This window comes from Antechinus flavipes, chromosome 4 (genome assembly GCF_016432865.1).
Source record: "Antechinus flavipes isolate AdamAnt ecotype Samford, QLD, Australia chromosome 4, AdamAnt_v2, whole genome shotgun sequence".
Taxonomy (NCBI): domain Eukaryota; kingdom Metazoa; phylum Chordata; class Mammalia; order Dasyuromorphia; family Dasyuridae; genus Antechinus; species Antechinus flavipes.
Genome location: NC_067401.1, coordinates 480,805,652 through 480,828,948, shown reverse-complemented (window position 1 = coordinate 480,828,948; position 23,297 = coordinate 480,805,652). Strand labels below are relative to the sequence as shown.

Here is a 23,297-nt window from a genome sequence, read left to right as displayed (position 1 = left end):
AAAAATTACCTATGCATATATCTTGTAAATAAAAAACTATAATAAAAAGAAGGGAAAAAATACTTGAAGCAGCCTCCAAAATTTGTGTATTATTTCCTGTCTTACTTCCCCTTCTTGGTCTACTTTCTAAAATCATAATTACCTCACTCTTCTCCAGAGTCATCAGAGTCCAGTGGCAAGACAAAAGTCAAGGATATGTCAAGTAAAACACCGACCAATCTAAAAAAGAATATCAGTGATTTAAAGATCCTCCTATCTCCCTCTACCCCCACAAAGGAGCAAATTAAACTTATAAGAATTGTAAGCAACTCAAAGAAAAAAAAGAATTTCTCATAAGGACTACATGCAGACAGGGAAGAAATGAAACAAGAAATTTCTAAAATATGAAATAAAAGCTCAGGAGGAAAGAATTGGAGAGACTGCAAAGCTTAGAACAGAAAGTGACAAAGCTTACTCAAGTAAGAGACTCCTTGAAATCTAGAATAAACTATATAGAAATCAAGGCTTCATGAGACAGTAAGAAATAATAGATAAATCCAAAAGATTGAAGAAGAAAATGTATTCTGAGGAGAAGATACATATGTCCTCTCTGAACTCTATCTTCACCAAAAAGCATAGAAAGAATCTAATTAGACAGAAAGTCTGGTTGTGGTTCTGTTTTGTCTTAATGATTTTTTTTTTAATAATAGCTTTTTTATCTTTAAAATACATGAAAAAGAAAACATCCACCCTTGCAAAACCTTATGTTCCAAATTTGTCTCTCTCCCTACTGGCCACCCCCTTCCCCTAGTATATCTTTTTTTTTTTTTTTGCGGAGGCAATTGGAGTTAAGTGACTTGCCCAGGGTCACACAGCCAGGAAGGGATGAGTATCTGAAGCCAGTTTTGAACTCAGGTCCTCCTGACTTCTGGGCTGGTGATCTATCCACTACACCAATTAGCCACCCCTCCTAGTATGAGTTAAGTGATCTTGAAAGGAAAGGAAAGGGAAAAGGATTGCATAACCTCATACATAAAGAATGTCTTCTGATGAAATTAATATTTAGATTAGGAGTTTTATAGAGAGAACTACGTGATTATCAACTTCTAAGAGTCAAAATCAGCCTGGTAAAAGGTCTTGAGTTGGAAGAAAGGGAAGGAAGAGAAGTTAAGAAAAAAAAGAAAGGAAAGAGAGGAACTTTAGGGAAAATCATTTAACATAATCATAGTGTGCAAATAGAAATCTATACAAAAAAGGAGGGAAGGATATACATAAAGATGCTATTTGGTACAGAAATATATTGCACTCAACAGAGAATTAGGAAGGAAAGAGGAGAAGGGAAATAAGATGGCAGGTAAATTAAAAGAGATTAGTCAGAAACAGGAAAACTAAAGATGAATAAATATATTCATAGCTCTTGTGGAGATGCCAAAGAACTGGGAAGTGGGGCAGCTAGATAGCACAGTGGATAGAGCCCTGGCCCTTAGGACCTGAGTTCAAATCTGGCCTCAGACAAAAATATATATATATATATATTAGGATTGTCCTATGCCTGTTGAAAGTTCTCCGGTTATTCTGAAATTGCTTTTTGGAGTGATGCTATTTGTTCTGACAATGTTTGTTTTATTTTTGGGACACGCAATCCTGGACAGGCTCCCTGGTGACGAGAAAGGCAGAACAGCTCAGGAGAAATCTCTTAAAATAGTATCACATGGTGCATTTTGGGGGTTCATCTGCGGGCTTTTTTCTCTGAGGAATAAAGCTCCCCTCCCCCCATTAAAACGATCTATTCTTAATTCTTTCACTTTTATCAGCGTTTCTTGTTTGCTGTCAGTTTGGACCGAAAGCAGCCACAGAGTGTGGGCGTTGCTTGTTGTGTAGAAGGTATTTCACTACACGCCGCAGGCATTGGCGATTTCATTATTCACAGGGTCGGGAGCGGCCTTTTCTCGTTCCCCACCCCTCTAACTGGCTGCCAGGTTTCGCTGCTTCAGTCTCTGCCCCGTAACGTCTCCGGTAGAGGGACTTTCTTCGCCCTGGCCAGCCCCCTTCCCACGGAGATCCTCCGGGCTGAGTCATTGTAGTTTGCCACCGGAGGGCCCAACGCAGCGGCCAGATGACTGGTGCCCCTGGGCCTGCCCCTGCTCCGAACAACACCCCAAAAGCTCCTTGGAGGGTTCCTAATGGCCTCCAGGTAAAACAGAACCGTTCTTTGTCTGGTCCTTTCTGCCGCTGCCGCCTTTCCCGTGTTTGTGCCTTCACACCGGCGGCCCCCCAGGCGGGGACGCTCTCCCCGCTCTTGGAACCCCTCCTTCCCTTCTTGATTCAGCTTCTCCCCTCCCCGCCTGCACGGAACCGTTTCTGGTTCCTCCTCCTCCCCAAACTCTCTCTCGTTCATTTTGTGGATATTTTCGTGTCTGGGCGCCGAGATCAAGTTCACACCAGTAGTGACAGATTGACACGCTACCTCTCCCCCCGCCCCCAGATCCGAGTGTGCCTCAGCCGGTCTTGCTCAGGTTGCAGCGAGGAGGTGTGCCGTGGGGTGTGAAAGGGGGTAGTTCGGCACCATTTTCCGCCAGCCCATTTCTCCCTTGGTAACAGACTGAGGACCTGGAGCTTCCTCGGATCTCTCGGCCGACTACAATTCCCAGGCCCCTTTGCGGGATCGCTTCCACGGGATCACGTGGATGAACGAGAGGGAGGAGCCTGTGGTCACATGGCAAAGGCACTGACGTCAGGTGACCCGGCGCGGGGACGGGCGGGCGGAGGCGGCAGAGCTCAGTGCGCTCGGGCTCGGCCGGCGACCGCGACCCCCGACCCCGGGCCCCCGACCTCCGGCTCCGACTCCATCCTCGGACCCCGGCCCCGTCGCCGCCATGACGGGACTCGCTCTGCTTTACTCCGGCCTGTCCGTGGCCTTCTGGAGCTGCGTGATTGTCGTAGGTGAGAGCCGGGCCTGTGGCCCACGGGCGGGGGGAGGGCCGAGGGAGCCAGTCCCTCGAAACCGACCCCGGGCCGCGTTACCCGGACCGTGCCCGTGCGTCCTGTGTGTGCCTGCGGCCCCCGTGACCCTCCCGTGCGCGTGTCCGTGCCCACGACCCTCCCCTCGGGCGTGCCCGTGCCCGTGCCCGCCCTCCCGGGCTTGTCGGTGCCCACCTGGGCGTGTCTGTTCTGACGAGATCCCCCCTTTCCCCGAAATCGCGCTTGTGCGCGAAATCGTGCCCTCGAACCCCGCGTCCTTGCCCACTCCCACCTTGTCCGTGCGCCCCCCCTTCTCCCCTCCCCCGTGACCGTGCGCCCCCAACCCTCCTGCCACCTCTGCTTTCTCTGGAGCTGCCCGGACCCGCTCCGGGGAGGGAGGGACTCCTGGGCCTGCTCGGGGTCCCGGAAGCCTAGCCCTGGCCACCACTTCCCCTTTGCTGTCCTAATCCCCGGCCCTGGGCCGGGCAGGGCAGGTTTGATCTGCCCTGAGCCACTTAGCCTCCCCTTGGTCCTTCCAGGTTGTTGGGTAAACAGGCCCAGGACAGTTCTCGACTTCGAGGGCCAGCCCCAGCCACCTAGCCTCCCCGCCTCCTGGGGCCCGCAGCTTTTGCTTCCTGAGTCTCTAAGCGGGGGAGGGGGGCTGGAGGATGGGGGCACCCAGGCCGCAGGGGAGAGCTGCTTGGCCCCCAGAGGCGGCAGGCACTGCCTGTTGGAGAGCCGGGCTGACTCCCCTTGTGATTTGGGAGCCGTGGGGGTCACCTGGGGAGGACAGCCCAGGTGGGCCCGAGACGGAAAGCCATGAGCACAGGTGCCTCAGCAGCTTGCAGAACTAATGGGCGCACCATGCTCAGGTCCTCCGTGTCCTTTCTGTTCGGAGAGTCCCCTAGCAGCCCCAGGGTATGCTGGGCCCGGAGTGGTGAAGACCCGCTTTCTAAATTTAACTCCGGCCTCAGGTGCTTTTTGAGCAAGTCACTTCACCCTGTTTGCTGGTTTCTTATGTAAAGTGCATCTCTGCCAAGAAAACCCAAAGGGGTCACGAAGACTCACGTACCCCTGAGAAATGGAGACAGTGATAGGCCCCCAGAGCTTTGACGTCGTGGCCTTCTTGTGGAGACCATGGTCCCAGGCAGCCTCGGGCAGCCGAGAGGATGCAGGCCTGTGTGAGGTGGGGCCCCTTCGGTCCTGGGGTGCTGCCCTGGGCTCAGAAAAAGCTTAGTGCAAGAGACTGCATTCTGCCCCCTTCCATTCAGCCGAGCCCGCTCCACTCCTTTCTTTCCCCTGGGGCGGCCCAGCCCTGGGCCAGGCGCTTGTAGGAGTGGGGCCCGCTCCTAGTCCCCGCTCTGTTCTTTCTTCCTAGGAATCTGCTATACAATATTTGACTTGGGCTTCCGCTTCGATGTAGCATGGTGAGTCATGGCCCGCCCTTCCCAGCTCCCCCTGAAGGGAGGTCCCGTGCTCAGAGCCGGGGAGATGGCTGGGTGGCCAGGGCTGGGGGGAGTCTTTGTGGGCCAGGGCCCTCCTCTTGAGGCTTCCCTCCTTTGCCTCCAGGTTCCTCACAGAGACATCACCCTACATGTGGTCCAACCTCGGCATAGGACTGGCTATCTCCCTGTCTGTGGTGGGAGCAGCCTGGTGAGTGTGTGTGTTGGGGCAAGGGGAGAACTCCTCTTAGTCTGGATGTGGGGGGCGGACTGGGGATATCGGGGCCTACTCATGAGTGATTGGGGAAGGGTGTGAGCTGGGCACTCGCTAGTGCTTGAGCCCCTTGGGGAGGATCGGGGCTCACGCAATGGCACCTCCCCCCCAGGGGCATCTATATCACAGGCTCATCCATCATCGGTGGAGGGGTAAAGGCCCCCAGGATCAAGACCAAGAACTTGGTAAGGTGAGTTTGGGAAGGCCTGAGAAGCATCTGCCCAGGTTAGCCTCCGGCCAAGACTGCTCTGCGCCTGTTTCCCGTGTGGGGGGAAGACGGATTAGAATCCATCAGGAAAAGGGTGGGGGGTCGGGTCCCAAAGGGGACCAAACTTTCTCAAGCCCCTGTCCTATGCTTCTAAATCCCACAGCATCATCTTCTGTGAGGCCGTGGCCATCTACGGCATCATCATGGCCATTGTCATCAGCAACATGGCAGAGGTAGGGGGTGACAGAGATGGGGGACAGAAGAGGGCTGGCAGATGGGTGTTGGGGCGGGAGGAGCTGGCCCCTGGGCTGGGGCTTGTCCTGACCGCACTTCTGCCTCTTGCAGCCCTTCAGCGGTACCACCCCCAAAACCATCGGAAGCCGGAACTACCACGCAGGTAGGCAAGGCTCTCTGGGGCCTGGGGCGGGAGGGCTCTGGTGGGGCCCCCCTCAGCACTCATCTCCTCTGTCCCCAGGCTATTCCATGTTCGGTGCTGGCCTCACTGTGGGCCTGTCCAACCTCTTCTGTGGCGTGTGCGTGGGCATCGTGGGCAGTGGAGCTGCCCTGGCCGATGCCCAGAACGCCAGCCTCTTCGTCAAGATCCTCATCGTGGAGATCTTTGGCAGTGCCATCGGCCTCTTTGGGGTCATTGTGGCCATCCTTCAGGTATGAGCCCCAAGCCTGGGGCCCCTCCTGGGGCTGGGGGAGGGACGGGAGCTGTGACTCTGCTGCTCACTCCTGGTTTTTTGTTTCTTTGTGTGTCCTTTGTCTGTCCGCCTTGTGCTTTTTTTGCAGACTTCTAAAGTAAAAATGGGAGACTAGGCCTGGAGCAGTGGGAGGGCCCTGCCCTGCTGTGACCTACTCTTAATTTATTGATTTTCCTGGGGGGCCTGGCTGCCCCAGCCAGGGGAGCTGCCCCTCCCCTTGGTGTCCATATTGTGTCCCTCTGGCCCGCACTGCGATCTGCCCTTCTGGAGTCCCTCAGAGGGGCAGGCCCTGGCCTCAGGGTTGGGAGGGCGTGTCCTCTGCCCACCTGTCCTGCCCTCTGCCCCACCCCCACCTCACCAGTGTTTGAAATAAAGGTCTGTGTCCTGGGTTACCCCAGCCATTGCTTCCCTGCTCGTTCTTTCATGGAGGGGAGGGGGTATCTGTCTCGCTTTATCTGGGCCCACCAACATCCCCCAGAGAAGGGGAAGAGACTCCCACTCCCTTTGGCGGGGCTCACTTTAGGGACCTCTGCTCCTGTGCCAGTGCTTACACACTTGGGAGCGGGTCATCCAGTATGGTGTGTGTGAAGGGCCTTCTAGCTGCCCTTGTGCCCTGTTATGCCTCCTCCCCCCCCCCCCCCCCCCCGCCCCGATGCCCTTCGGGCAGCCCTGTTCCCTTCCTACTCCCCAGGCGATCTCCAGTGCCCCTGGCCCTCCTGGGCAGCTGTCTGGGAGCCCCTAACCCCAGCTCCGACAACTTTGTTCCAGTCTCCTCAGTTGGCTTTGGCTCCCGGGAGGCTTCTTCCAGCCCAGCCACGCCACGTGGGGATCCCAGAGCTGTCTGACCCCCTGCCTAGGAGGTGCTGGGGCTCCTCTTCCTCCCCCCTGCCCCCGGGTCCGCTCCTAGCTCCCTCTGGCTTCTCCAGGTGTTCTGTCCAGCCCCGTCCCCGAGGCGGCTCTCGGTGGATTTTGCATGGGCCCGCCCCTCTTCTCGATGCCCCACCCCCGAGACTGTCCGCTGTAGATTTTGTATGAATGGCCCTTCCCCTCCACTCAGGCCCCGCCCCCGGGAGTCCGCTATAGATTTTGTATGAACAGGCCCGCCCCTATTTCTCAGGCCCCGCCCTCGCCAGTTGCTAGTTGGGATTTTATCAGCTTGCCACCTGTAGGTTTCTTGGGCTTGCCCCCGAGGCTTCTGGGGGTAATCCAGCCTGAGTCTTTTTTTCTGTCCAGGCCCCACCCCCTTCTCCAGGTTCCTCCCCCCGCCGCTTCTGCGCCTGCGGCCTGGAGCTCCGGGGCGCGCGGACGGGCGGGGCGGGGCAGGGCGGAGCGCGCGCGGGGGCGCGGACGCGGGGGCGCGCGCCGCCGCTCCCTGCTTCCCCTGCGAGGCTCCGTCTCGGCGGCTCCGGCTCCGGCTCCGGCGGCCCCGGGCGGGCCGCACCATGCCCCGCGGCGGAGGAGGCGGAGGAGGAGGCGGGAGCGAGAGCGGACTCGGCATCGGGCCTCCGGGGAGGCGCTAAGTGGGCTCCGGGGCCATGGGGGATGGAGCGGCCGCGGCCCGGCCCGGCCCCGGCCCCGATCCCGAGCCCAGCCCCGCGGGGCCCTGAGCGCCGAGCGCAGCTGGTGAGGATGCGGGGAGGGGCCCTGAGCGCCGAGCCATCCCCTCTGCCCCAGCCTGTACGGCCCGCGGGCCCTGAGCGCCGAATCCCCCCTCCCATCTCCCCCCCTTCTGTACAGCCCAGCGTGCTCTGAGCACCGAACCCACCCCCTCTCGCCCCCACTTGCCCAGCTCAGCGGGCCCCTGAGTGCCGAGCCCACCCCTTCACCTCCCACCTGTATAGCCCAACGGAGGCCCTAGCATCGACCTACCCTGCTCGGACCCAGCCCAGCCCTTTTACCTCCCACCTGTACAGCCCAGCGGGGCCCTGAGTGCCGAGCCTAACCTCCTTTGGTCCAGCCCAGCCAGGTCCTGTGTGCTGACCCTCCATCTCTTCTTGTTCTCTCCGATCCGAGCCCACGCCCCCCGGGTCTGTGAGACCCCTCGCTAATCGCACCGCTCCCCCAAGGCTGAAGCCCATAGCCCTTTTGGTCCTCTCCTAACCCCTCCCAGCACATCGGGCAGAGCCTAAAAAGATGGAGCAGTTAGGGAGTTGGGGAGCCCCTCCCCCACCCAGGCCCCCAGTTTAGGGCGCCCCTAGCCTCCCCTTCCTACCCCTCCCCCCTTTGCTCAGCAGCCCCTACCTGCTTTGGCCTTCCCTTTGTCCCCCTTTCTCCCAGGCTTCCCTCAGGCCTCCCTCATTCGGTCCCTTCCCTTCTGGTTCCCCTTCCCTTCAGACTTCCTTTCATCCTTGCCTCCTGTGTATTCCCCTCTCCTTCCCCTGCTCCCTGGCTCCGGCCCCTCTTGGAGCTTTGAGTTTGTTGTGATCTGAACTCGGCTGCCATGTGCTTGAATTGGGGCCTTGTTTGGCTGAGAGAACATGGAAGCAGTTGGGCTGGCGGGGGGCTAGGGCCCGAGCCTCCGGAGCAGGGAGGGCGCTGCTGCTTCTGTGGGTCTGGGAGAAGGTGATGATGGGGCCAAGGGGGCAGCTCTCCTGGGCAGTGCCACCTGTGCCCCCGTGCCAGTCAGCGCCACCTTCTACTGGAAAAAGGACCCACTGCCGCCGCCTCCCTTCCCGGGGCCCTGGGCGTGCCCACTGTCTGCAGTCCCTAAGGCCCTTCCTGGCATCTTGTTCAGAACCAGGGTCCTGGTAGCTCCTGCCTCGGCTTCTCAGGGTGGGCCCGGATCCGTCCCCGCAGACCGAGGAGTCCAGCCAGGCAGGAGAGGAGAGCCTGAGGCCCCTCGTCCGGGCCTCCTCGCTCACTCCAGGCTCTCCTTTGCTCCCGGCTCTGGGCCTCTGGGCTTGTGGGAAGGGCCCGGTGCGGCCGAGCTAGCGGGCCTTCGGTGGGAGCCGGGGCTTCTCTAGAACGGGGCAGCCGTGGCCCCCCGCCCCCCCAGACCGTCAGGAGTTGGGGCCCCAGCTGGGGCTGCCCGCTGCCAGGGTGGAGCCAGCTGGCTGTTTGTTGGCAGGGCCGGCAGGACCAATGCCCAGGCCGAGCTGGGCAGCCAGAAGATGAGCAGGCTGCTGGGGGGGACCCTGGAGCGGATCTGCAAGGCCGTGCTGCTCCTCTGTCTGCTGCACTTCCTCATCGCCGTCATCCTCTACTTTGACGTCTACGCCCAGCACCTCGACTTCTTCAGTCGCTTCAGTGCCCACGGCCGCCGAACTGCTGCTCACTCGCCGCACCCCGCCGCCGCGGGCATCGGCACCAACTGCTCCCGGCCCAACGGCACGGCCCCCAGCTCGGAGGCTCCTAGCCCCCGGCCGGACGCCAACCACTCGGTCACCACGCTGCCCCTGCCCCCGTGCCCTGACGTGCCACCCGGGTTAGGTGAGGCCCCTCGCAGGGCGTGGGGAACGGCTCTGTGTGTGTAAGGGGAGGGTCATCGGGGCTCGAGTCCCCCGGCGGCTTCCCTTACAACAGCCCCCTTCCTCCTCTCAGTGGGCCGGCTGCTGATTGAATTTAGCTCACCCATGCCAATGGATCGGGTCCAGCAGGAGAACCCTGGCGTGCAAGGGGGGGGCCGCTACGCCCCCCCCGACTGTACCCCTCGGCAAACCGTGGCCATCATCATTCCCTTCCGCCACCGGGAGCACCACCTTCGATACTGGCTGCACTACCTGCATCCCATCCTGCGGCGGCAGCGGCTGCGCTATGGCATCTACGTCATCAGCCAGGTGAGCATGGCCGGGGAGGGAGCGACGGGGGCCCAGGGAGCAGGTCAGGCGCCCCGCTCAGCAGGCCCAGAGCCCTGAACCACTAAGGCTGGAGCCCTCCGAGGCCAGTCTGGGCTGCTGAGGAACAATACTGCCAGTCTGCTGGGGAGGTCCCCCACCTGCATATGTGCCAGTGTGCTTGGGGGGTCCCCACCTGCAGATGTGCCAGTCTGCTCGGAGTATACCCACCTGCAGATGTGCCAGTGTGCTCGGGGGGTCCCCACCTGCAGATGTGCCTGTGTGCTTGGGGGGTCCCCACCTGCAGATGTGCCAGTCTGCTCGGAGTATACCCACCTGCAGATGTGCCAGTGTGCTTGGGGGTTCCCCCTGCAGATGTGCCTGTGTGCTTGGGGGGTCCCCACCTGCAGATGTGCCAGTGTGCTCGGGGGGTCCCCACCTGCAGATGTGCCTGTGTGCTTGGGGGGTCCCCCCTGCAGATGTGCCTGTGTGCTCGGGGGGTCCCCACCTGCATATGTGCCAGTGTGCTTGGGGGGTCCCCCCTGCAGATGTGCCTGTGTGCTCGGGGGGTCCCCACCTGCATATGTGCCAGTGTGCTTGGGGGGTCCCCACCTGCAGATGTGCCAGTGTGCTCGGGGGGTCCTCACCTGCAGATGTGCCAGTGTGCTCGGGGGGCCCCCACCTGCAGAGGTGCCAGTCTGCTCGGAGTATACCCACCTGCAGATGTGCTAATCTGCTCGGAGTATACCCACCTGCAGATGTGCCAGTGTGCTCAGGGGGAGGTCCCCACCTGCAGATGTGCCAGTGTGCTTGGGGGGTCCCCCCTGCAGATGTGCCTGTGTGCTCGGGGGGTCCCCACCTGCAGATGTGCCAGTGTGCTCGGGGGGTCCCCACCTGCAGATGTGCCAGTGTGCTCGGGGGGTCCCCACCTGCAGAGGTGCCAGTCTGCTCGGAGTATACCCACCTGCAGATATGCTAATCTGCTTGGAGTATACCCACCTGCAGATGTGCCAGTGTGCTCGGGGGGAGGTCCCCACCTGCAGATGTGCCAGTCTGCTCGGAGTATACCCACCTGCAGATGTGCCAGTCTGCTCGGAGTATACCCACCTGCAGATGTGCCAGTCTGCTCGGAGTATACCCACCTGCAGATATGCTAATCTGCTTGGAGTATACCCACCTGCAGATGTGCCAGTGTGCTCGGGGGGAGGTCCCCACCTGCAGATGTGCCAGTATGCTCGGGGGGGTCCCCCCTGCAGAGGTGCCAGTCTGCTCGGAGTATACCCACCTGCAGATGTGCCAGTCTGCTCGGAGTATACCCACCTGCAGATGTGCCAGTGTGCTCGGGGGGGGAGTCCCCACCTGCAGATGTGCCAGTCTGCTCGGAGTATACCCACCTGCAGATGTGCCAGGGTGCTCGGGGGGTCCCCACCTGCAGAGGTGCCGGTCTGCTTGGAGTATACCCACCTGCAGATATGCTAATCTGCTTGGAGTATACCCACCTGCAGATGTGCCAGTGTGCTCGGGGGGAGGTCCCCACCTGCAGATGTGCCAGTATGCTCGGGGGGGTCCCCCCTGCAGAGGTGCCAGTCTGCTCGGAGTATACCCACCTGCAGATGTGCCAGTCTGCTCGGAGTATACCCACCTGCAGATGTGCCAGTGTGCTCGGGGGGGGAGTCCCCACCTGCAGATGTGCCAGTCTGCTCGGAGTATACCCACCTGCAGATGTGCCAGGGTGCTCGGGGGGTCCCCACCTGCAGAGGTGCCAGTCTGCTCGAGTATACCCACCTGCAGATATGCTAATCTGCTTGGAGTATACCCACCTGCAGATGTGCCAGTGTGCTCGGGGGGAGGTCCCCACCTGCAGATGTGCCAGTATGCTCGGGGGGGTCCCCCCTGCAGAGGTGCCAGTCTGCTCGGAGTATACCCACCTGCAGATGTGCCAGTGTGCTCGGGGGGGGAGTCCCCACCTGCAGATGTGCCAGTCTGCTCGGAGTATACCCACCTGCAGATGTGCCAGGGTGCTCGGGGGGTCCCCACCTGCAGATGTGCCAGTGTGCTCGGGGGGTCCCCACCTGCAGATGCAATCCCACCTGTTTGCACCCACACTTATTCACCAGCTGCTTGCTCCCCTGGACAGCTACTTGTTTTTAAGTTTTAGGATGAGTCAGATGTTGCCAGTTCTTCCTTGTGGCCCAGAAAACGCCACTGTTGGCACTGGGCAGAGTTTCCACTTTGAGGTTGATGAGCAGCCCCTTTGCTTTTTGCTGCCCGTGGGCCCTGGCAAATTGTTCTTCCTCTTTGGATTTCGGTTTGCTTCTCAAGATGAGAGCTGTGAACCTGGGGGACACTGGGGCTGTAGTCGGGGGGGCTGCCCTGCTGGTCTGCACCTGGGAGTGCCAGCAGCAGTGCTGACCCCACCTCGGCTCTCGGTGTCCTTGGGCCTGAGCTCGGCCCCTCTCAGGCGCCCGTCCCGCCGTGGCTCTGTACTTCCAGCAGAAAGCCATTTTGTTGAGAGCGGGACCGCCCTTGTCTCCGGGGACCCGCTGCAGCCCGGCCCGAGGAGCTGCTCCCTGGGTTGTCTGCTGGCCGTGGCGCATGCTTTCTCTCCCCTGGGAGGGCCTCTCTCTTACTCTCGGGGGGCAGCGGGAGAAGTTGTCTGATGAAGTGATCAGAGGACGGGGCCTGGCCTGGGGCTCCCGAGGGTGGCGGGGGGCAGCCTAGTGACCACCTCGTGTTGCCTCCTCCCCCGTGCCTCCCCTCTCCCCCAGCATGGCGAGGACACATTTAATCGGGCCAAGCTCCTCAACGTTGGCTTCTTGGAGGCGTTGAAGGAAGACCCTGCCTATGACTGCTTCATCTTCAGTGACGTGGACTTGGTGCCCATGGATGACCGCAACCTCTACCGCTGTGGGGAGCAGCCTCGCCACTTTGCCATTGCCATGGACAAGTTTGGCTTCCGGTGAGCGAGGCCCTTCTGCTTCCCGGGGGGCTGGGAGCGGGGGCTGGCGTGCCCAGCCCCCTCCTGCCATTGCCCTCGGGTCCCTGGGCTCTCAGGATGAGGGGTGAGTGGCGCCCTTGGGCCCAGGCGGCTACCGAGCCCCTTTGCTCTGGCTTTCTGCAGACTGCCCTATGCCGGTTACTTCGGGGGCGTGTCGGGTCTGAGCAAGGCCCAGTTTCTGAAGATCAATGGCTTCCCCAACGAGTACTGGGGCTGGGGAGGTGAGGACGACGACATCTTCAACCGGTGAGGCTGGGCCTTGGGTCGTGCCGAGAGGGTGAAGTGGGGTGGGTGGGGACGGGCCTCAGAGTCAGCCAGGCCAGGAGGGTGGGGATCGGAGGCGTGGGCTTGGGGTGCTGGGCTGATGGGGGTGACAGGGATGGGGGTATCTGTAGGGGCAAGGGCAGAGGGCTGGGCAGTTAAGGGTTAACTGGGCCTCCGTCGTTGCCCCTGGCTCAGAGATCTTTACTCAGCCTAAGTCCCACCCCCCTCCATCTCCCCTAGGATTTCCCTCTCAGGGATGAAGGTCTCCCGCCCAGACATCCGCATCGGCCGATACCGAATGATCAAGCATGATCGGGACAAGCATAATGAGCCCAACCCCCAGAGGTGACCCCTGACTCCCCCCCAGATGGCCCCTGACCCTCGCCCTCCACCCTGAGATGGGACCTCCCCTCAGTGCCTTCAGGTAGCCTGAGGCACAGTTCAGAATAAAGACCTCCGCAGTTCTTAAGACAACCATTTTTATAATTTAAGTATGTTTAGAGATTAGATTCAGTGCTTGTGCCCATCCCTCTCCTGCGCATTGGGCAGGGAGCCCTCCGCCCCAGGAACACCCAGCAAGAGGTTGGGCTTCTGTTTCTGGGGGGAGGCTGTGGCCTGTTCTAGAGACACTTCAAATCAGTGGCTCCGGGAAGGCGGGGGCCTAGAGTTCGGGGGTGGAGTTTGTTTTGGGAGGCGTAAGTGTTCAGTGTCCGAGGCCAGGTGGGGACTCGGGTCTTCCTGACTCCAGGCTTGGTGCGCTTTCCCCTGCACCCCCAAGCTGCTCTAGAAGGCGAGTCTTAGGACGAGTGGGAGAGCCCCCGTGAGCCGGAGCCTGGGACGCAGCCGGCCCCTGAGAGTTGAGCTGGAAAGGGTGTGGTGGGAGAGGAGGCTGGAAAGACAGGTTGGCTCCTGAGCTTGTCTGTGAGCTCATCAGATCTGGGCTCTCGGGTGACTGGAAGCGTGGCTTTTGAAGCAGTCCAGGAGTGAGGGAAGGATTCATCAGGCTTTGGTGCTAGTCTGGGGAGGGGGAAGAAAGCCAGAGGAGGCGGGGGCGGTGGGGTGGTGGTCCTGGTGATAAGGGACCTGAGCTCTGGGCTTCGGCAGGCGAAGACCTACCCTCTTCATAAAAGCACAGGATACAAAGTAATGGGACCCAGCGCTGGGGGAGGAGCCGAGGGCTAAGGAGACCACAGTGAGGAGGGGCCCTGGGGAGGGTGGGAGTGCAGGGGAGGAGGCTGGCTTGTGTGTGAGTAGGAGAAGACTGGTGCCCCGCCCTGCCCTGGGTACAGGGAATCTCAGCAAGCCACATGATCCCGCTCCTCAGAGGGCTACATTGAAGCAGGAGAAACATCAGGAACACAGACCTTAACCTGCAAAGCCGAGTAGATGCGGAGCAATTGGGCTGAGATTTCTGTCAATTCAGAGGTGCCACGAAGTAGAGGGAGGAGGGAGGGCATCCCAGGCAGGGCACAGCCCGTGCAAAGGCCCAGAGAGGGGAGATAGGAGGTTGTCCAAGAAGCAAGGAAGCCAGCTGCCTGGATTGGAAGCACAAAGTAAAACAAAAAGGTCGGAAGGAGCCAGGTTTGGAAAGGCACCGAACGCCAGGCGGAAGTGTTGGATTTGATCTTAGGAGTAAGAGGGAGCCATTGGGGTTTATCGAGCAGGCGTAGGGGTAAGGGCAGGGAGCGTGGCTCGCCTTAAGTGGAGGATGGGCTGGAGGCAGGCAGAGCCGGCCTGCACCGAGGCTATTGTAGTCCAGGTGTGAGGTGGGGGGCCCCTGGCAGACACAAAGGGGTGTCTGGGAGAGATGTTTCAGAGAAATGGCAGACGTCGGTAACAGCCTGGTTACGGTGGGAGAGTGAGACATCGAGGATGTAAAGTGCTAAAGGTGGTGCTTTCTGAGGTGACCTCGGGGACAGCAGTCACGGCCTCTGACCTGTCTGCCTTGGCAGCTTGTCCCCTTCCCTCCTCCTGATTCTGCCATCCAGGGCCACAGAGAAGCCATAGGCTCGGGGACCGTGGAGGAGGAACGGAGGTCAAAGTCGCTTAGGTAATAAATGGGGAGTAAGATGGGGACCTGGAGCCCAAGTCTTCTGGCTTCACAGCTTCTGCTCTTTCCACTTTGCCCTGTTGCCTCTTCTCCGCCCAGTCCCAATCTTCTGCCTGACAGCTCCTGAGGATTCCCAGAATCCGCCACATTCTTAGGAAAAGCTCCTTCTGCACCAAGGGCTTCCCTAGCCTTCTTTGAAGACTTCTTTCCAGGTCGTTTGTAAAAATTGGGCAAGAGCACAGGACCAAGTGCAGATGTTGGGGCATTTCACGGAGACCAGCTTGGCAAGTGGACAGGGAACCATTTATATCCATGACTCGGGATTCCAGTCAGGCGGGAGCTTAGTCGCCTAGGCCAGTCCCCACCTGAAAAAGAGTTGTGCTGTTCCACACCTGGCAAGTGGTCAGTTAGTCTGCTTAAACCCCCCCCCCCCCCCCCCCCATTTCCCAAGGAAGCTCACTCAACTTTGGGGCACTTCACGTTGGTGGGAAGTCTTTCCTGATGTCATCCCTGCTCCCTCCCCTATCCCACCACTGCTCCTGGTTGTGCCCTCTGGGTTCTGATCTCTTCTCCATGTAACCATATAGGGTCCTTGCCCTCCTCAATATACGTGCCCCACAGCCTTGCAGATTGCAGCTCTCACTCGCTTGCCTGTTGTGGTGACTTCTGCCCACATCTCCCCATCCCACTCATATGCCAGGGTCTCTTTTTGCCCCTCAGGGCCGTCAGGTCCCTTGCTCTCTGATCAGCCCATGGGTCTCGACTCGAGTTCCTTCCCTGGGACACTGGCTTTCATCCTTGCCGTCACCCTTGGAGTGGCCCTTCATGTAGCTCTTGAGGCTGCAGCATTTCGTGCCTCTCCAGCTGATGCTACAAAGCTAGTCATTCGGAGGACAGCCGTAGCCCAGGGACCTCCTGTCCCTTTGCAGGATCTGGCCCGGCTCTGGGGCCCCTCGGAGAATTCTCTGCAGCTTGTGGCCCTTCTCTGTCCCCAACGTTCTTGTTATTTTCCTGACTCTGGGGTGATGCTGGTTCTCCCGAGGGTCAGCAGTGTGCTGGGACTCACTTGTGCTAACCTGATGTCTTTGGCAAGAGCAACCCTCTTCTGATGGGGCCCGGTCTCTGGTAAGCCTGCGCTCCTGTGTTATGTCTTGCTTGAGATCTGGAACCGGAGTTGAAGTTATCCTGTTCCATCTTTTAAGGAGCAGTTTAATGAGGGAGATTCTTTCTGGGAGCTGAACCTTCCAGGCCATGTTCTGCTAGGCTAACCCCAAGGCTGTGTCTCAGTCACAGGAAGCTCAGTAGGATCTTGTTTCTCTGTGACCTTTGGTCAGTTGGGTGACTGCTCGGATCTGTGCATCTATGTCCTTGGCTGCCTTTAGATGAATCTCTGAGTCCATCTTACGGACGCTCTCTTGTTAGCCTATTTCTGGTCATGTTAAGGCCTCATTTTCCAGGGCCCTGGGAACTTCTTCCCTTTCACATAGATTGAAACCAGATCCCTTGAGGGCTTTAGGATCCTGTGGCCTTGCGCCCAGGCCAGTTCTGTGTGGGCTCAGTCTGACCCAGCTGCAATCGCTTTTCCCAATGCCATTTTCCTTTTGCAGAGTCCTAGAACCTAAGAGCTGGACAGAAGTCCAGCAGCCAGTTTTGTCCAGTGTGTACCCGAAAAAGAATCCCTTCTGGGACCTGTCAGACAAATAGTCATTCAGCTCCTGCTTGCACTTCTGCAGGGAAGGGCAGCTCACCACCTCCTGAAGCAGTCCTTTCCACTTTGATTAAAGAAATCAATGCATAGGAAGTATTTCCCAACATCAGGCTTCTCTGCCTGCTGCCTCCCATTGAGATTCTCTGTTCTCTGAGGCTAAGGTCTTTCAAGTCTTAGAAAATAGGAAGTAGGAGACTCTCTAGTCCCTTCAGCTGCTTCTCCTTTTCACAAACTCCAGGCTCTTCACTCTCCTGGCCCCCTTCCTTTGGATGCTTCCCAGTCTATGGGTTCTTCCAGCACAAGCCTGTGGATAACTGGAGCAGGACCCTGGCAGAGGATCGATCAATCGATCTCCTCTTGTTCCCAGCAGCTCCGCCTCTCAGTGTGGCCCAGATTCCCTTCAGTTTTTTGGGCCGTCATGTCACACTCCTGACCGATTGCATTTGTAGGCCGCGGAGATCCTCAGGTCTTAATAAGACAAGATGCCGGCTAGCAACACCGGGAATTCCAGCTTTACGTCGAGCCTTATTCAGTTTCATTTTATTAGATTCAGTCCAGTGCTCTGCTCTGCCCACATGTGTTATCCAGTACGTAGCCTGGGGTCAGCTACAGATTTAATAAGCGCGTCATCGATGGCCTTGTCACAGCCATCAATATAAAGGCGCCAAAGACAGCTGCAAACAGGGATCTCTGGATCTGGGAGTGCCCTCCTGGACTTCCCACCAAGTGGACACGATGTCATTCTCGACAGTTCTCTCCCTTTGACCACACATCCACTTGAGAATCTGATTGCATTATCGGGCAGTGCGCTGGCTTTCCCCCACGAATAGCGTGAAATACCTCATCAGACACTTGCCTCGCATCTAGGTAAATATAGCTCTCTGTCAAGTAGCATTTATTAAAGTGCCTACTATGCGCCAAACACTGTTAAATGCCGGCGATTCCAAAAGGGGCAAAAGACAGTCCTTTGTCCTCAAGGATCGTGTGCTTGAATGAATTGTAATGTCTGTAATCTCTAAGATCGATCACATTTCCCATGGTTACCAGCCAATTAAACCTGCTGGAGAAGGGCACAATTTGTTCTTGAAGCCACGATCGTTTTTGTAATCGCTGCTTTCTATACTGACTGCTCCTTGAATTATGCCAGGAATTAATGTGGGGCTCTCTGGCCTAGAGTCTGAGGATTCTATTTTCTCTCCCCTTCCCCCCCCCTTTTTAAACTGGACCTTCTAGACCTCACCACCAGTGCCCATCCAATTGTTTTGGTCTTTTTTTTCAGGGCCTCAGGATATGGTTCATTTACCTTGGCCAGGGCACTTGAAATTCTCCCAAAGCAACTAGATCTTGGGTATCCATTTCCTGCTCTCCACATTCTATTATTTCCAAGTGTGAAATTTTTTCTACATGGTAGAGAAAATAGAATGAAAATTCAAATTGAGCAATTCCTCCTCTTCTCTGTTGCTTTTTTTTTTTTTTGCTGAGGCAATTAGTGTTAAGTGACTTGCCCAGGGTCACACAGCTCGTGAGTGTTACGTGTTGGAGACCAGATTTGAACTCAGGTCCTCCTGATTTCATTACATAGCGTTAACCTCCTCCTCTGTTGCATTTCACTCTGAGCAGTATTCTTGCTCTCCTCTGAACTCCCTTCCCCCTCAGCTTTGGTCATTGAGCCGCAGCTCAGTCTAATGTTACTGCCACTCACAGCTGCTCAGAGGTTCGCCTTGTTCATCTTACGTTACCTTCGCCTTGCTTTGCTCTACTGAACTCGGCCTTTTAAAAGATAATAGTGAGTTCCCTATATGTCCTCATCTTTCTCTTCCTTCCTTCCTTCCTTCCTTTCTGAGGCAATTGGGATTAAGTGACTTGCCCAGGGTCACACAGCTAGGAAGTGTTGAATGTCTGAGACCAGATTTGAACTCAGCTCCTCCTGACTTCAAGGCTAGCTGCCCCCCCCCCCCATCTATTCAGAAAATTTCCTTTCCCCCCTTTTGTGGAATTGAAGGAATTAAGATGGTATAGTGCACCAAGCAGATGGGAATCAGGAAGACCTGAGTTCAGATCTCACCTCAGATATTTTTGAGCTGTTTGTGACTTAGAAAAGCCACTTGATTCTCAGCCTCGGGTTCCTTATTTGTAAATCGGAGTTAATAATACGGACAACAATGTTGTGAAGATCAAATGAGACACAGTGAGTATGTGTAACCTTCTAATGTAACGCAGATACTGTTGTTGCTGGTACTTTGTTTCCACAGAATTTATTCTTGAAAGTCAGCTTTCCTCAGCTTATTTCCTCTGGGTAATGTAGTCTGTGGGGCCCCACCTGGCCGCCTTCTGAGCCTCTTGGAATCTGCTCTGCTCTATCTAGGCAGTCTGATGGGCGAGAGGTGCTTGCCATTTCTGCATCCATTCCTCTGTCCTCTTGTTAACAGATTATTTTAATCAGTCAGGCTGGAGTCATTTTTGTTGCTGATTGTGTCTTTATCTCATTTTTATTCTTCGTGTAGCTTGGTCTTTGTGCTGACTGATGAATGATTCCACCATCAGTAATGAGGTTCCCCCCATGATTCCACCATCAGTAATGAGGTCCCCCCCCCATTTTCATAGACTGTTAACATAAAAAAGATCACTTTGTGTAGTGCTCACCATGTAAAAATCTCCCACTTCTCTTCTTGTGGAAAGTATGTCTGACATCGATGGGAGATTCTGACTTGAAGAAAGTTCTTGTGGCTCTCAAGTTGTCTTTTTTCTAGCCAAGTGTGTGATTTTCTATTGATTCTGAGTCTTTCTAGGTCTTTTCAGGTCCCCATTCTGTCATCATGGAACTATTCTCAGTTCTGTCTTCTCTCTGAATCCGCTAATTATGCCAAATGGGCCTTCAGATGTGTCACTGACAAACATACCGTACCAAGCACGGAGTTCTGGGGCATTCCCTAAGATGCCTTCTTGCTATTGCTATTGACCCACAACTCCTTTGGATCTGAACCACTTTCAGCTACTTTCACCTAAGCCCCTTCATCTTGCTCCTAAGCATATGGTGGCAGGCCTTGGACCAAAAAGGACAGATCAGAAGTAGTGAGGGGGCAGGGCAGGAGGCTCCATCCCAGGATGCTCAGCTCCTGCTTCAAGATCTCTGGCGTGGGCCTCCCCAGGCCGCTGGTGGCTGACCGCTTTGGGACAGCTCCGGCGGTTAGGGGTCGCTTCGCTCCCCATGCCTCACGGCCACATAGTTCTCCAGAACACTGCTGAGAGCGAGTGGTCCTTTTTGGGGACAAAGCCTGGACTTGGTAAGGATGCCCTGCCTCTCCTAATGGTCATTCGGCCCTCCCTGCACTTTCTCTGTCTGTAGTACCCATCCAGGAAACGCGGACTGGCAGGCGGCTGCCGAGGGCTCTTCATCTGACGAGAGACGGCCTGGTTCCTGTGGGAATAACTAGGCTCTCTCTGGAGAGAGTGTCATGGGCCGGCACTCTGGAGGACATCCCCCTCGATGGGGGCTAGCCCGTGCGGGGTAAGAGGGTGTCTATTTTCTCCAAGCCAATAATCAAGGCTGTCAGACACGATTACCTTCGTTATCCTTCAAGACATCCCACGTACTTTTGATTTAGGAGATGCTCCTCGCTGGAATAGAGACGCTCTGAGCTTTGCTTCTCGGGCCAAACTCGCCTCCTTGCATCGGGGCTTCTTTTTTCTCATACTAGAATCAATGAATCAATTAAATCAATGCTTGGTGACTTGAACTCATTGAGGGTAATTGGGTACTCCCCTTGCCATCTGTTTTCCGGATTTGATTTTCTTCTGTTCGAATGGTCTGTAGTAAATTCATACCTTCTTGGATCTTCATCCAGTGCTCCCTATTGCACTTCCCTGCTTCGGGGTCAGGATTTTCTCCTCTACAGATTTCTCTCTTTTCACCAATGCTTCTTGTTTTGATGTCACTTCCTCAATAAACTGTCTCCCATTTCCCCCTAAAAAGGCCATGTGAAGCCTCTCAAGATGAGGGGACTAATGGCGGGAAGGCGGGCCCCATGCCTCTCTGTGCTTGTAGTTGACAGTTGGCGTGGGGAGTGACGGCAAGGGTGTCTTTCCTTGTCTTCGCGCTCTGACTCTCGGGCTCCCGCGATCTCCATATTCCTTCATCTGATAGCAGTCTGGAGCCCCAGAATTTCCCCGGCTCTGCTGTTGTTCATACCTGATTTCCTCTCCCGTGGGCATTGGTGGGCAGAGGACTAAAGGCCGATGTTTTCGTGTTGCCCCCTTCTCGAAGCGGTCTCTAGCACTCCTGGTCCTCCCTCTCCATGATGGCATCCCCAGGGCTCAGACTGCACGTCTTACATTGAGGAAACTGGCACCTCAGAGGTAAAGCACTTTGCCCAAGGTCCCAGAGGCACCGAGCAGCAGGTCGGGCATCGGCCCCAGCTCCTGCCTCCAAATGCTGCATTGGGGTTTGACTGCCTGGCTCGGGGGCCATCCCGGAGCACTGGCGGGTCGTGCTGATGACCTCTGATGTAGAGTGCTGGTGTCTGCCCTGGACCTCTCCTTTGTCCTACTTAGGGTCCTGAGTCCTCCCCAGCTCTCCCCTGCTGTCCTCCTTGCTCTATCACTAGTATCCTCCCCTGGCCCTGCTCCCCAGCCTTCCCCTACTGTCCTGGCCCCTACCTCCAGAATCCTCCCCACCCCCCCATTATCCTGGCTCCTACCTCCAGAGTCCTCCTCTGCCCTTCTCACTGCTCCTGCTCCCCAAGTCCTCCCCAGTCTTCCCCTATTGTCCTTGCCCCTACCCCTAGAGTCCTCCCCCCCCCATTGTCCTGGCTCCTACCTCCAGAGTCCTCCCCAGCCCTCCCCTACTTTCCTGGCCCCTCCCTCCAGAGTCCTCCCCAGCCCCACTCAGGGCTCTGACGCTGACTCTGAGCCCCTTCCTCCCAGGTTCACCAAGATCCAGAACACGAAGCTGACCATGAAGCGGGACGGCATTGGCTCGGTGCATTACCGCGTGCTCGAGGTGTCCAGGCAGCCGCTCTTCACCAACATCACCGTGGACATCGGCCGAGCCCCGCCACGGCCGGCCCGAGGATGACGCCCGCCGCCCAGGAGCTCGGGGAGTCCGTGGAGAGCAGGGGCGGGGGCCCCTGCTGGCCTGGGACTGACTGCTGAGGAGCTGCCCCGGCGGCTGTGGGCATGGGGCCACCCTTCCCCGGGGGGGCTGGGCCAGGCGGGGCTGGCAGGGCGCCCTCATGCCTCCCCCGGGGCAGGACTCGAGATGCCCCCCGGTGGCTTGGCACTCACCGGTCTGTTTGTCCGTCTGTCCGAGGCAGAAGGCTTCTTCCTCTTTTCTGACCTGCTGGCTCAGGGACCTGGGCGTCCTCAGCACCGTGGGCTCCGGAGGCACCCCAGGGGGTGGGAGGGGCTCGCTGCCCCAGCCAGGGTGCCTGCCCCCCCAGCACCTCAGGTTCTATCGAGGGGGTGTTTTCTGGGGACCCCGAGTCCGAGGGAGGCGGAGGTGACTCGGCACCATCGGGGGGGGGGCCTCCCACCTGCGTTTTGCCCCCCCGGCCCAGCTGCCCTCTGCCTCACGTCAGGGACCCTTCGCGGCCCCAGCCCCACCACTGCCTGGCTGGCCTTAGGCAACTTCCTTAACCGTTCTGGGCCTCAGTTTCCTCATCTGTAAAATGAGGGGGTTGGACTCTGATCTTTGAGGTCCCTTCCCAGCTCTGAGATCTTGTGTCCCTACTTCACCTCTCTGTGCCTCAGTTTCCCCATTTAAATCCCCAATTCCTTGAGCGGGGAGGAGCCAGCATCACTACCCCCAGGCCCTCTTGAGACGGAGGGCTCTCCCTGCCCTTGCCAAAGGGCCTGTGGGAGCAGGAGGTAGAGCAGAAAGGGATGAGCCCAGGCTCCGGCCCTCACTACCAGCTTTGGGGCCCCCAGACTCAGGCTCCGGGCCCCTGGGAGAGCCGGGCTGTCGTGTCCATCTGAGGTGGCGGACTTGCATGGGTCAGGGGCTGGGCAGGGCGACTGATGACAAAGCTAGGCCCCTGATAGTGTAGGGGACCCTCCCTCCCCTGCTTGGGGATCTTTGTATATCACACGGGAATTGGTTTGAGTGCTTTAGTAAAAAACCTGAAGAGAATCGGGGCTGAGCTTAAGCTGTTTTCATGCCGGAGCCTTTTCGTGGGGGGAGGGGAAACAGCAGAACGAGGGTCCTCATTGCTCCAGGGGGTGGAGTGGGGCAGTAAGAACCCGGGGAGTCCTTCCCCACACACCCTGCGGGGAGGGGCACCCCTCCTGGAAGGAGCCGTGGCAGGAGATTTTCGGGTTTGGACCAAAGGGCGACTCCGGGTTCTGTCACCCCAGAAGGAAGGGGGGGGATGGGCTGAGACCCGGCAGGAGCTCCCCTTCATTCTCTGCAGTTGTCCCGGCGTTGCCTCCTTCCTGGAGGCATCAGGGCTTCCAGCTTGGGGGGTCCATGTTTCCGAGTCCATGGGGCTCAAGTCCCTTGCAGGCTCTGAGTCTGACAGGAAAGTTCAGCCTTCAGCAGCTGGGAAATGGGGGTGGGGGTGGGCGGCACGAACGGGCTCGGTCCTTCCCAGCGTGGGGGCTCGGAGGCAGGGGCGGCCCAAGAATGGGCCAGGGAAGCAGCCGGCCGCTGTGGGAGAAGAGTTTTTGGCTACGGCAGCTTCCTCAGACACTGGTCAGGGACCCCTCACAGCCTCATCCGGGAAACCCGGGAGCTTTGTGTAGGGACTGCTGTGCAGGACTGCCCCGCTCCCAGGAGCCTCAGCCAGAAGCCCAGGTAAGTACAGAGTGATAAGGAGGGCAGGTGCTGCCCCCAAGGAGGAGAGGGAGTCCGGGAGCCCCAGAGGATCCCTCCTGGGCCACGAAAGGCCCAGGGACCAGGTTTCAGGTCTGAGAAGACCCCATTCTTTGTGGGCTGAG

At 57.8% G+C, this 23,297-nt stretch overlaps 2 protein-coding genes across 5 annotated transcripts; both read left to right on the top strand.

The window, feature by feature from the left end:
- The first annotated feature begins 2,710 nt into the window (after positions 1-2,710).
- ATP6V0B (ATPase H+ transporting V0 subunit b) lies at positions 2,711-5,968 on the top strand. Its single transcript, XM_051999911.1, has 8 exons — positions 2,711-2,922; positions 4,319-4,367; positions 4,510-4,593; positions 4,769-4,846; positions 5,028-5,097; positions 5,210-5,261; positions 5,340-5,530; positions 5,660-5,968. The coding sequence occupies exons 1-8, from the start codon at positions 2,856-2,858 to the stop codon at positions 5,684-5,686; spliced, it is 618 nt and encodes a 205-aa protein (XP_051855871.1). The 5' UTR covers positions 2,711-2,855; the 3' UTR covers positions 5,687-5,968.
- A 985-nt stretch (positions 5,969-6,953) lies between these two features.
- B4GALT2 (beta-1,4-galactosyltransferase 2) lies at positions 6,954-22,491 on the top strand. Of its 4 annotated transcripts, XR_007953964.1 has the most exons (9): positions 6,954-7,194; positions 8,639-9,000; positions 9,112-9,347; positions 12,113-12,303; positions 12,466-12,588; positions 12,847-12,951; positions 19,711-19,872; positions 20,629-20,720; positions 21,288-21,386. XR_007953964.1 is itself a non-coding variant. In XM_051999910.1 (7 exons), the coding sequence occupies exons 2-7, from the start codon at positions 8,682-8,684 to the stop codon at positions 19,796-19,798; spliced, it is 1,062 nt and encodes a 353-aa protein (XP_051855870.1). In that variant the 5' UTR covers positions 6,954-7,194; positions 8,639-8,681; the 3' UTR covers positions 19,799-20,622. The 4 variants fall into 4 exon arrangements, 2 of the variants coding, with proteins under 2 accessions (XP_051855870.1, XP_051855869.1); XR_007953965.1 differs by lacking the exon at positions 19,711-19,872 and having other exon boundaries at positions 6,955-7,194; XM_051999910.1 differs by lacking the exons at positions 20,629-20,720; positions 21,288-21,386 and having other exon boundaries at positions 19,711-20,622.
- Positions 22,492-23,297: the final 806 nt, after the last annotated feature.